Source organism: Pezoporus flaviventris, unplaced genomic scaffold (genome assembly GCF_033815535.1).
Source record: "Pezoporus flaviventris isolate CSIRO_AGI_PZ_B2104156 unplaced genomic scaffold, CSIRO_AGI_Pfla_v1 ptg000242l, whole genome shotgun sequence".
In the NCBI taxonomy this organism is placed as follows: domain Eukaryota; kingdom Metazoa; phylum Chordata; class Aves; order Psittaciformes; family Psittacidae; genus Pezoporus; species Pezoporus flaviventris.
Window position 1 is genome coordinate 27596 of NW_026892789.1, and position 12596 is coordinate 40191.

Below are 12596 nucleotides of genomic sequence, written 5' to 3' on the forward strand. Positions count from 1 at the left end.
CATTGGGCTCCCCCTTCCCCATTGGCTTCCCCCTTCCCATTGGCTTCCCCCCTTCCCATTGGGCTCCCCCTTCCCCATTGGCTTCCCCCTTCCCCATTGGGTTCCCCCTTCATCGTTGAGTTCCCCTTTCCCCATTGAGTTCCCCCTTCCCATTGGCTTCCCCCTTCCCATTGGCTTCCCCCTTCCCATTGGCTTCCCCTCTTTCCCCATTGGCTTCCCCCCTCCCCATTGGCTTCCCCCTTCATCGTTGAGTTCCCCCTTCCCATTGGCTTCCCCCTTTCCCCATTGGCTTCCCCCTTCCCCATTGGCTTCCCCCCTTCCCCATTGGCTTCCCCCTTCATCGTTGAGAACCCCTTTCCCATTGAGTTCCCCCTTCCCATTGAGTTCCCCCTTTCCCCATTGGCTTCCCCCCTTTCCCCATTGGCTTCCCCCCTTCCCCATTGGCTTCCCCCTTCATCGTTGAGAACCCCTTTCCCCATTGAGTTCCCCCTTCCCCATTGAGTTCCCCCTTTCCCCATTGGCTTCCCCCTTCCCCATTGGCTTCCCCCTACCCCACTGTGCTCCCCCCCTCTCACCGTGCCCCCCTCCCTGCCCCATTGCAGTGCTGGGCCTGCCGAGCCGGGTTCAGGACCTATGCCCGGACGTTCCGTCCCTCGAGGAGCTCATGGGCGCCATCGGGGCGCTGGCCGAGTCGGGGGCGCGCTACACGGAGATGCCCCACATCATCGAGGTGACGCTGCCCATGCTCTGCAGTTACCTGCCCCGCTGGTGGGAGCGCGGCGCCGAGGCGCGGCCCCAAGGGCCCTGCCCCACGGCCGTCACCAGCGCCCACCTCAACACCCTCCTGGGCAACATCCTGCGCATCGTGGTCAACAACCTGGGCATCGACGAGGCCGCCTGGATGAAGAGGCTGGCGGGTGAGGGATGGGGGGCGGAGTGCTGGGGGTCGGCTTCGATGGGGCTGGGGACCCTAAGTGCGTCTTGGGGTGGTGGTGGTTGACATTAATGGGTGTTGGGTTGATGGTGGTTGACCTTAATGGGTGTTGGGGTGATGGTGGTTGACCTTAATGGGTGTTGGGGTGATGGTGGCTGACCTTAATGGGTGGTGGGTGATGGTGGTTGACCTCAAAGGGTGTTGGGTTGATGGTGGTTGACCTTAATGCGTGTTGGGGTGATGGTGGTTGACCTCAAAGGGTGTTGGGTTGATGGTGGTTGACCTTAATGCGTGTTGGGGTGATGGTGGTTGACCTCAAAGGGTGTTGGGTTGATGGTGGTTGACCTTAATGGGTGTTGGGTTGATGGTGGTTGACCTCAAAGGGTGTTGGGGTGGTGGTGGTTGACCTTAATGGGTGTTGGGGTGATGGTGGTTGACCTTAATGGGTGTTGGGTTAATCGTGGTTGACCTTAATGGGTGTTGGGGTGATGGTGGTTGACCTTAATGGGTGTTGGGGTGATGGTGGTTGACCTTAATGGGTGTTGGGTTGATGGTGGTTGACCCTAATGGGTGTTGGGTTAATTGTGGTTGACCTTAATGGGTGTTGGGGTGGTGGTGGTTGACCTTATATGGTGGTTGACATTAATGGGTGTTGGGTTAATCGTGGTTGACCTTAATGGGTGTTGGGGTGATGGTGGTTGACCTCAAAGGGTGTTGGGGTGATGGTGGTTGACCTTAATGGGTGTTGGGGTGGTGGTGGTTGACCTTAATGGGTGTTGGGGTGATGGTGGTTGACATTAATGGGTGTTGGGTTAATCGTGGTTGACCTTAATGGGTGTTGGGGTGGTGGTGGTTGACCTTAATGGGTGTTGGGTTGATGGTGGTTGACCTTAATGGGTGTTGGGTTGATGGTGGTTGACCTTAATGGGTGTTGGGTTAATCGTGGTTGACCTTAATGGGTGTTGGGTTGATGGTGGTTGACCTCAAAGGGTGTTGGGGTGATGGTGGTTGACATTAATGGGTGTTGGGGTGATGGTGGTTGACATTAATGGGTGTTGGGGTGGTGGTGGTTGACCTTAATGGGTGTTGGGGTGATGGTGGCTGACCTTAATGGGTGGTGGGTGATGGTGGTTGACCTCAAAGGGTGTTGGGTTGATGGTGGTTGACCTTAATGCGTGTTGGGGTGATGGTGGTTGACCTCAAAGGGTGTTGGGTTGATGGTGGTTGACCTTAATGCGTGTTGGGGTGATGGTGGTTGACCTCAAAGGGTGTTGGGTTGATGGTGGTTGACCTTAATGGGTGTTGGGTTGATGGTGGTTGACCTCAAAGGGTGTTGGGGTGGTGGTGGTTGACCTTAATGGGTGTTGGGGTGATGGTGGTTGACCTTAATGGGTGTTGGGTTAATCGTGGTTGACCTTAATGGGTGTTGGGGTGATGGTGGTTGACCTTAATGGGTGTTGGGGTGATGGTGGTTGACCTTAATGGGTGTTGGGTTGATGGTGGTTGACCCTAATGGGTGTTGGGTTAATTGTGGTTGACCTTAATGGGTGTTGGGGTGGTGGTGGTTGACCTTAATGGGTGTTGGGTTGATGGTGGTTGACCTTAATGGGTGTTGGGTTAATCGTGGTTGACCTTAATGGGTGTTGGGGTGATGGTGGTTGACCTCAAAGGGTGTTGGGGTGATGGTGGTTGACCTTAATGGGTGTTGGGGTGGTGGTGGTTGACCTTAATGGGTGTTGGGGTGATGGTGGTTGACATTAATGGGTGTTGGGTTAATCGTGGTTGACCTTAATGGGTGTTGGGGTGGTGGTGGTTGACCTTAATGGGTGTTGGGTTGATGGTGGTTGACCTTAATGGGTGTTGGGTTGATGGTGGTTGACCTTAATGGGTGTTGGGTTAATCGTGGTTGACCTTAATGGGTGTTGGGTTGATGGTGGTTGACCTCAAAGGGTGTTGGGGTGATGGTGGTTGACATTAATGGGTGTTGGGGTGATGGTGGTTGACCTTAATGGGTGTTGGGTTGATGGTGGTTGACCTTAATGGGTGTTGGGGTTATGGTGGTTGACCTCAAAGGGTGTTGGGGTGATGGTGGTTGACCTCAAAGGGTGTTGGGGTGATGGTGGTTGACCTTAATGGGTGTTGGGGTGATGGTGGTTGACCTTAATGGGTGTTGGGTTGATGGTGGTTGACCTTAATGGGTGTTGGGGTGATGGTGGTTGACCTAAGAGGTTCTAGAGATGGTGCCGTTGGCCATGGGTCGATGCTGGGTTATGGATGATGCCGTTGGCCATTGGTTGATGGCGCCGTTGGCCATTGGTTGATGGTGCCGTTGGCCATGGGTCGATGCTGTGTTATGAATGATGCCGTTGGCCATTGGTCGATGGCGCCGTTGGCCATGAATTGATGATGCCATTGGCCATGGGTCGATGGTGTGTTATGAATGATGCCGTTGGCCATTGGTCGATGGTGCCGTTGGCCATTGGTCAATGGCGCCGTTGGCCATGGGTTGGTGCTGTTCATGGCCATGGGTCGATGCTGTGTTATGGATGGCGCCGTCGGCCATTGGTCGATGTCGCCATTGGCCATGGGTCGATGCTGTGTTATGGATGGCACCGTCGGCCATTGGTCAATGGCATCATCGGCCATGGGTCGATGCTGTGTTATGGACGGCGCCGTGGGCCATTGGTCGATGTCGCCGCCGTCCCCGCCCCGCAGTGTTCGCGCAGCCAATCGTGAGCAAGGCGAAGCCGGAGCTGCTGCGCTCCCACTTCATCCCCACCATGGAGAAGCTGAAGAAGAGGGCGGGGAAGGTGGTGGCCGAGGAGGAGCAGCTCCGCATGGAGGCCAAGGGCGAGGGCGAGGAGGCCGAGCTGCTCATCCGCGACGAGTTCGCCGTCCTCTGCCGGGACCTCTACGCGCTCTACCCGCTGCTCATCCGCTACGTGGACAACAGCCGGTGAGGGCCGAGGCCCGAGCGCCGGGGGGAGCCAATGGGGGGGTGGTCATGGGGAGGCAATGATGATGGGGACCCAATGATGATGGGGACCCAATGATGATGGCGACTCAATGGTGGTGTTGGCCATGGGAGCCAATGGTGGTGGTGGCCATGGGAGGCAATGGGGGTGGTGGTGGCCATGGGGAGCCAATGGTGGTGGTGATGTCCATGGGGAGCCAATGATGATGGGGACCCAATGATGATGGCGACTCAATGGTGGTGTTGGCCATGGGAGCCAATGGTGGTGGTGGCCATGGGGAGCCAATGGGGGTGGTGGCCATGGGGAGACAATGGGGAGGGTGGTGGCCATGGGGAGCCAATGGGGGTGGTGGTGGCCATGGGGAGGCAATGATGATGGGGACCCAATGATGATGGCGACTCAGTGGTGGTGTTGGCCATGGGAGCCAATGGTGGTGGTGGCCATGGGGAGGCAATGGTGGTGGGGACCCACTGATGATGGGGACCCAATGATGATGGCGACTCAATGGTGGTGTTGGCCATGGGAGCCAATGGTGGTGGTGGCCATGGGGAGGCAATGGTGGTGGGGACCCAATGATGATGGGGTCCCAATGACAATGATGGCCATGGGGAGCCAGTGGGGGTGGTGGTGGCCATGGGGAGGCAATGGGGGTGGTGGTGGCCATGGGGACCCAATGATGATGGGGACCCAATGATGATGGCGACTCAATGGTGATGTTGGCCATGGGAGCCAATGGTGGTGGTGGCCATGGGGACCCAATGATGATGGGGACCCAATGACGATGATGTCCATGGGGAGCCAATGGTGATGGGGACCCAATGGGGGTGGTGGCCATGGGGAGACAATGGGGAGGGTGGTGGCCATGGGGAGGCAATGGTGGTGGTGGTGGCCATGGGGAGCCAATGGGGGTGGTGATGGCCATGCGGACCCACTGATGATGGGGACCCGATGATGATGGGGACCCAATGACGATGATGTCCATGGGGACCCACTGATGCTGGGGACCCACTGATGGTAGGGACCCACTGATGATGGGGACCCAATGATGATGGGGACCCAATGACGATGATGTCCATGGGGACCCACTGATGCTGGGGACCCACTGCTGGTGTCCATGGGGACCCACTGATGGTAGGGACCCACTGATGATGGGGACCCAATGATGATGGGGACCCAATGATGATGGGGACCCAATGACGATGATGTCCATGGGGACCCACTGATGGTGTCCATGGGGACCCACTGATGCTGGGGACCCACTGCTGGTGTCCATGGGGACCCACTGTTGGTGTCCATGGGGACCCACTGATGCTGGGGACCCACTGTTGGTGTCCATGGGGACCCACTGCTGTTGCTGCCCCCCGGCAGGGCCCAGTGGCTGACGGAGCCCAACGCCGACGCGGAGGAGCTCTTCCGCATGGTGGGCGAGGTCTTCATCTACTGGTCCAAGTCCCACGTGAGTGGGGCCGGGGGGAGCCAATGGGGGGCAAAGGGGGGGGGGGACACACGGAGGTGGATGTGGGGGGAGCTGTGGGGCTCTGCCCCACACGTCCCCGTCAGGGTCCCTGCCCCACAGAACTTCAAGCGCGAGGAGCAGAACTTCGTGGTGCAGAACGAGATCAACAACATGTCCTTCCTGACGGCCGACAGCAAGAGCAAGATGGCCAAGGTGGGGCACCGGCCCCACGGCGGGCCCCGGCGCGCCCCATAACCAACCCAGCGCCCCCCAACCCATCCATCAGGGCCCCTGGTACCCCCAAACCGCCCCATAACCAACCCAGTGCCCCCCAACCCATCCCTCCCCATCCATCCCAATGGTCCCGGTACCCCCAACCCGCCCCATAACCAACCCAGCGCCCCCCAACCCATCCATCAGGGCCCCTGGTACCCCCAAACCGCCCCATAACCCCCCCAGTGCCCCCCAACCCATCCATCCCCATCCATCCCCATGGTCCCGGTACCCCCAAACTGCCCCACAACCAACCCAGTGCCCCCCAACCCATCCATCCCCATTCATCCCAATGGTCCTGGTACCCCCAAACCCCCCCATAACCCCCCCAAACTGCCCCATAACCAACCCATCCCCACCCCTCCTCATCCATCCCCATGGTCCTGGTACCCCCAAACCCCCCATAACCCCCGCAAAACCACCCCATAACCAACCCAGCGCCCCCCAACCCATCCCTCCCCATGCATCCCCATGGTCCTGGTACCCCCAAACCGCCCCATAACCAACCCAGCGCCCCCCAACCCATCCATCCCCATCCATCTGGTCCCGGTACCCCCAAACTGCCCCATAACCAACCCAGTGCTCCCCAACCCACCCCTCCCCATGCATCCCAATGGTTCTGGTACCCCCAAACCGCCCCATAACCCCCCCAGTGCCCCCCAACCCATCCATCCCCATCCATCCCAATGGTCCCGGTACCCCCAAACCGCCCCACAACCAACCCAGTGCCCCCCAACCCATCCATCCCCATTCATCCCAATGGTCCTGGTACCCCCAAACCCCCCCATAACCCCCCCAAACTGCCCCATAACCAACCCATCCCCACCCCTCTCCATCCATCCCAATGGTCCTGGTACCCCCAAACCGCCCCATAACCCCCCCAGTGCCCCCCAACCCATCCATCCCCATCCATCCCAATGGTCCCGGTACCCCCAAACCGCCCCACAACCAACCCAGTGCCCCCCAACCCATCCATCCCCATTCATCCCAATGGTCCTGGTACGCCCAAACCCCCCCATAACCAACCCAGTGCCCCCCAACCCATCCATCCCCATGCATCCCAATGGTCCTGGTACCCCCAAACCGCCCCATAACCCCCGCAAAACCACCCCATAACCAACCCAGTGCCCCCCAACCCATCCATCCCCATGCATCCCCATGGTCCTGGTACCCCCAAACCACCCCATAACCAACCCAGTGCCCCCCAACCCATCCATCCCCATGCATCCCCATGGTCCTGGTACCCCCAAACCACCCCATAACCAACCCAGTGCCCCCCAACCCATCCATCCCCATGCATCCCCATGGTCCTGGTACCCCCAAACCACCCCATAACCAACCCAGTGCCCCCCAACCCATCCATCCCCATGCATCCCAATGGTCCTGGTACCCCCAAACCGCCCCATAACCAACCCAGTGCCCCCCAACCCATCCATCCCCATCCATCCCAATGGTCCCGGTAACCCCAAACTGCCCCCATAACCAACCCATCCCCACCCCTCTCCATCCATCCCAATGGTCCTGGTACCCCCAAACCGCCCCATAACCAACCCAGCGCCCCCCAACCCATCCATCCCCATGCATCCCAATGGTCCTGGTACCCCCAAACCCCCCCATAACCCCCCCAAACCACCCCATAACCAACCCATCCCCACCCCTCTCCATCCATCCCAATGGTCCTGGTACCCCCAAACCACCCCATAACCAACCCAGTGCCCCCCAACCCACCCATCCCCATTCATCCCAATGGTCCCGGGACCCCCAAACCCCCCCATAACCCCCCCAAACCACCCCATAACCAACCCATCCCCACCCCTCTCCATCCATCCCAATGGTCCTGGTACCCCCAAAACCCCCCATAACCCCCCCAAACCGCCCCATAACCCCCCCCAAACCGCCCCATAACCCCCCCAAACCGCCCCATAACCAACCCCTCCCCATCCACCCCCATGGTCCCGGGACCCCCAAGCCCCCCATAACCCCCCAGGACCTAATCCTGTCTCTTCTCTCCTCCTGCCTGTGGGTGCTGACCCCCAGTCCGGAGATGGCCAGGTCAGTGGGGGGGGACCCCAGAGCCCTCCGGGGCACCCCCTCTATGGGGACATGGGGGGGTCCTGCCCCATAGGCTCACAGCTGGGGCTGGGGGCACCGGGGCTCCCATCGCTGCCTCGTCCCTCTGCTATGGGGCTCCCATCCCTTTGCTATGGGGCTCCCATCGCTTTGCTATGGGGCTCCCATCCCTTTGCTATGGGGCTCCCATCCCTTTGCTATGGGGCTCCCATCGCTGCTTCATCCCTTTGCTATGGGGCTCCCATCCCTTTGCTATGGGGCTCCCATCCCTTTGCTATGGGGCTCCCATCCCTTTGCTATGGGGCCCCCATCGCTGCTCCCATCCCTTTGCTATGGGGCTCCCATCCCTTTGCTATGGGGCTCCCATCGCTGCCTCATCCCTCTGCTATGGGGCTCCCATCGCTTTGCTATGGGGCTCCCATCGCTGCCTCGTCCCTTTGCTATGGGGCTCCCATTGCTGCTCCCATCCCTTTGCTGTGGGGCTCCCATCCCTTTGCTATGGGTCCCGCCTCCCTCCGCTATGGGTCCCAGTCACTGCCCCCACCCTTTTGCTATGGGTCCCCCATCACTCTCTATGGGTCCCCCATGGTTCTCTCTGGGTCCTGCCCCCCAGGGCCCCCCTGAGCGCCGCGCGGGCGCCCCCCGGCGTGGGGACCGGTACTCGGTGCGCACCTCGCTCATCGTGGCCACGCTCCCCATCCCTTCGCTATGGGTCCCAATCCCTGCCCCATGGCTCTCTATGGGTTCCCAATCCCTGCCCCATGGCTCTCTATGGGTCCCATTCACTGCTCCATCACTCTCTATGGGTCCCAAATCCCTGCCCCATGGCTCTCTATGGGTCCCAATCCCTGCCCCATGGCTCTCTATGGGTCCCAATCCCTGCCCCATGGCTCTCTATGGGTCCCAATCACTGCTCCATCACTCTCTATGGGTCCCAATCCCTGCCCCATGGCTCTCTATGGGTCCCAATCCCTGCTCCATCGCTCTCTATGGGTCCCAATCACTGCTCCATCACTCTCTATGGGTCCCAATCACTGCTCCATCACTCTCTATGGGTCCCAATCCCTGCCCCATGGCTCTCTATGGGTCCCAATCCCTGCTCCATCGCTCTCTATGGGTCCCAATCACTGCTCCATCACTCTCTATGGGTCCCAAATCACTGCCCCATGGCTCTCTATGGGTCCCAATCACTGCTCCATCGCTCTCTATGGGTCCCAATCACTGCTCCATGGCTCTCTATGTGTCCCAATCACTGCTCCATCACTCTCTATGGGTTCCAATCACTGCTCCATCACTCTCTATGGGTCCCAATCACTGCTCCATCACTCTCTATGGGTCCCAATCACTGCTCCATTGCTCTCTATGGGTCCCAATCACTGCTCCATCACTCTCTATGGGTCCCAATCACTGCTCCATCACTCTCTATGGGTCCCAATCACTGCTCCATCACTCTCTATGGGTCCCAATCCCTGCCCCATGGCTCTCTATGGGTCCCAATCCCTGCTCCATCGCTCTCTATGGGTCCCAATCACTGCTCCATCACTCTCTATGGGTCCCAATCACTGCTCCATCACTCTCTATGGGTCCCAATCCCTGCCCCATGGCTCTCTATGGGTCCCAATCCCTGCTCCATCGCTCTCTATGGGTCCCAATCACTGCTCCATCACTCTCTATGGGTCCCAATCACTGCCCCATGGCTCTCTATGGGTCCCAATCACTGCTCCATCGCTCTCTATGGGTCCCAATCCCTGCTCCATCACTCTCTATGGTTCCCAATCACTGCTCCATCACTCTCTATGGGTCCCAATCACTGCTCCATCACTCTCTATGGGTCCCAATCACTGCTCCATCACTCTCTATGGGTTCCCAATCACTGCTCCATCGCTCTCTATGGGTCCCAATCACTGCTCCATCACTCTCTATGGGTCCCAATCACTGCTCCATCACTCTCTATGGGTCCCAATCACTGCCCCATGGCTCTCTATGGGTCCCAATCCCTGCTCCATCGCTCTCTATGGGTCCCAATCACTGCTCCATCACTCTCTATGGTTCCCAATCACTGCTCCATCACTCTCTATGGGTCCCAATCACTGCTCCATCACTCTCTATGGGTCCCAATCACTGCTCCATCGCTCTCTATGGGTCCCAATCACTGCTCCATCACTCTCTATGGGTCCCAATCACTGCTCCATCACTCTCTATGGGTCCCAATCACTGCTCCATCACTCTCTATGGGTCCCAATCCCTGCTCCATCGCTCTCTATGGGTCCCAATCACTGCTCCATCACTCTCTATGGGTCCCAATCACTGCTCCATCACTCTCTATGGGTCCCAATCACTGCTCCATCGCTCTCTATGGGTCCCAATCACTGCTCCATCACTCTCTATGGGTCCCAATCACTGCTCCATCGCTCTCTATGGGTCCCAATCACTGCTCCATCACTCTCTATGGGTCCCAATCCCTGCTCCATCACTCTCTATGGGTCCCAATCACTGCTCCATCACTCTCTATGGGTCCCAATCCCTGCTCCATCACTCTCTATGGGTCCCCCATCACTCCCTATGGGTCCCCCATCACTCTCTATGGGTCCCCCATTGGTCTCTATGGGTCCCCCATCACTCTCTATGGGTCCCCCATCACTCTCTATGGGTCCCCCATTGCTCTCTATGGGTCCCCCATGGTTCTCTCTGGGTCCTGCCCCCCAGGGCCCCCCTGAGCGCCGCGCGGGCGCCCCCCGGCGTGGGGACCGGTACTCGGTGCGCACCTCGCTCATCGTGGCCACGCTCCCCATCCCTTCGCTATGGGTCCCAATCCCTGCCCCATGGCTCTCTATGGGTCCCAATCACTGCCCCATGGCTCTCTATGGGTCCCAGTCCCTGCTCCATGGCTCTCTATGGGTCCCAATCCCTGCTCCATCACTCTCTATGGGTCCCAATCACTGCTCCATCGCTCTCTATGGGTCCCAATCCCTGCCCCATGGCTCTCTATGGGTCCCAATCACTGCTCCATGGCTCTCTATGGGTCCCAATCCCTGCTCCATCACTCTCTATGGGTCCCAATCACTGCTCCATCACTCTCTATGGGTCCCAATCACTGCTCCATCACTCTCTATGGGTCCCAATCCCTGCTCCATCACTCTCTATGGGTCCCAATCACTGCTCCATCACTCTCTATGGGTCCCAATCCCTGCTCCATCACTCTCTATGGGTCCCAATCACTGCTCCATCACTCTCTATGGGTCCCCCATCACTCTCTATGGGTCCCCCATTGCTCTCTATGGGTCCCCCATGGTTCTGTGTGGGTCCTGCCCCCCAGGGCCCCCCTGAGCGCCGCGCGGGCGCCCCCCGGCGTGGGGACCGGTACTCGGTGCGCACCTCGCTCATCGTGACCACGCTCCCCATCCCTTCGCTATGGGTCCCAATCCCTGCCCCATGGCTCTCTATGGGTCCCAATCCCTGCCCCATGGCTCTCTATGGGTCCCAGTCCCTGCTCCATGGCTCTCTATGGGTCCCAATCCCTGCTCCATCACTCTCTATGGGTCCCAATCACTGCTCCATCGCTCTCTATGGGTCCCAATCCCTGCCCCATGGCTCTCTATGGGTCCCAATCACTGCTCCATGGCTCTCTATGGGTCCCAATCCCTGCTCCATCGCTCTCTATGGGTCCCAATCCCTGCTCCATCACTCTCTATGGGTCCCAATCACTGCTCCATCACTCTCTATGGGTCCCAATCCCTGCTCCATCACTCTCTACGGGTCCCAATCCCTGCTCCATCACTCTCTATGGGTCCCAATCACTGCTCCATCACTCTCTATGGGTCCCAATCACTGCTCCATCACTCTCTATGGGTCCCAATCCCTGCTCCATCGCTCTCTATGGGTCCCCCATTGCTCTCTATGGGTCCCCCATCACTCTCTATGGGTCCCCCATTGCTCTCTATGGGTCCCCCATCACTCTCTATGGGTCCCCCATCACTCTCTATGGGTCCCCCATCACTCTCTATGGGTCCCAATCACTGCTCCATCGCTCTCTATGGGTCCCAATCCCTGCCCCATGGCTCTCTATGGGTCCCAATCCCTGCCCCATGGCTCTCTATGGGTCCCAATCCCTGCCCCATGGCTCTCTATGGGTCCCAATCACTGCTCCATCACTCTCTATGGGTCCCAATCACTGCTCCATCACTCTCTATGGGTCCCAATCCCTGCTCCATCACTCTCTATGGGTCCCAATCACTGCTCCATGGCTCTCTATGGGTCCCAATCACTGCTCCATCACTCTCTATGGGTCCCAATCACTGCTCCATCACTCTCTATGGGTCCCAATCACTGCTCCATCGCTCTCTATGGGTCCCAATCACTGCTCCATCGCTCTCTATGGGTCCCAATCACTGCTCCATCACTCCCTATGGGTCCCCCATCACTCTCTATGGGTCCCCCATCACTCTCTATGGGTCCCCCATGGCTCTCTCTGGGTCCTGCCCCCCAGGGCCCCCCTGAGCGCCGCGCGGGCGCCCCCCGGCGTGGGGACCGGTACTCGGTGCGCACCTCGCTCATCGTGGCCACGCTCAAGAAGCTGCTCCCCATCGGCCTCAACCTCTGCTCCCCCGCGGACCAGGAGCTCATGGCCATGGCCAAGGGGCGCTACGCGATGGTGGGGGAGGGGAGCACCCATGGGGGGGAGGGGAGCACCCATGGTGGGGGAGGGGGGCACCTATGGGGGGGGGGGGGGCACCTATGGTGGGGGGGGGGCACCCATGGGGAGGGGAGCACCCATGGGGGGGGAGGGGAGCACCCATGGGGGGGAAGGGGAGCACCCATTGGGGGGGGAGGGGGGCACCCATGGTGGGGGAGGGGGGCACCTATGGGGGGGGAGGGGGCACCCATGGTG

At 59.4% G+C, this 12596-nt stretch overlaps 1 protein-coding gene across 1 annotated transcript in view; it reads left to right on the plus strand.

Annotated features, from left to right (window-relative positions):
• The window catches only part of LOC133263056 (ryanodine receptor 1-like), a gene marked incomplete at its 3' end in the record, with an annotated part of 44600 nt that overhangs the window by 16022 nt on the left and 15982 nt on the right, over positions 1-12596 (plus strand). The window contains exons 10-18 of the mRNA XM_061442683.1: positions 603-917; positions 3650-3890; positions 5278-5365; positions 5486-5578; positions 7676-7749; positions 8322-8355; positions 10415-10465; positions 11025-11093; positions 12195-12359. Coding sequence (XP_061298667.1) covers positions 603-917; positions 3650-3890; positions 5278-5365; positions 5486-5578; positions 7676-7749; positions 8322-8355; positions 10415-10465; positions 11025-11093; positions 12195-12359 — 1130 coding nt within the window. The remainder of the gene's footprint in view (positions 1-602; positions 918-3649; positions 3891-5277; positions 5366-5485; positions 5579-7675; positions 7750-8321; positions 8356-10414; positions 10466-11024; positions 11094-12194; positions 12360-12596) is intronic.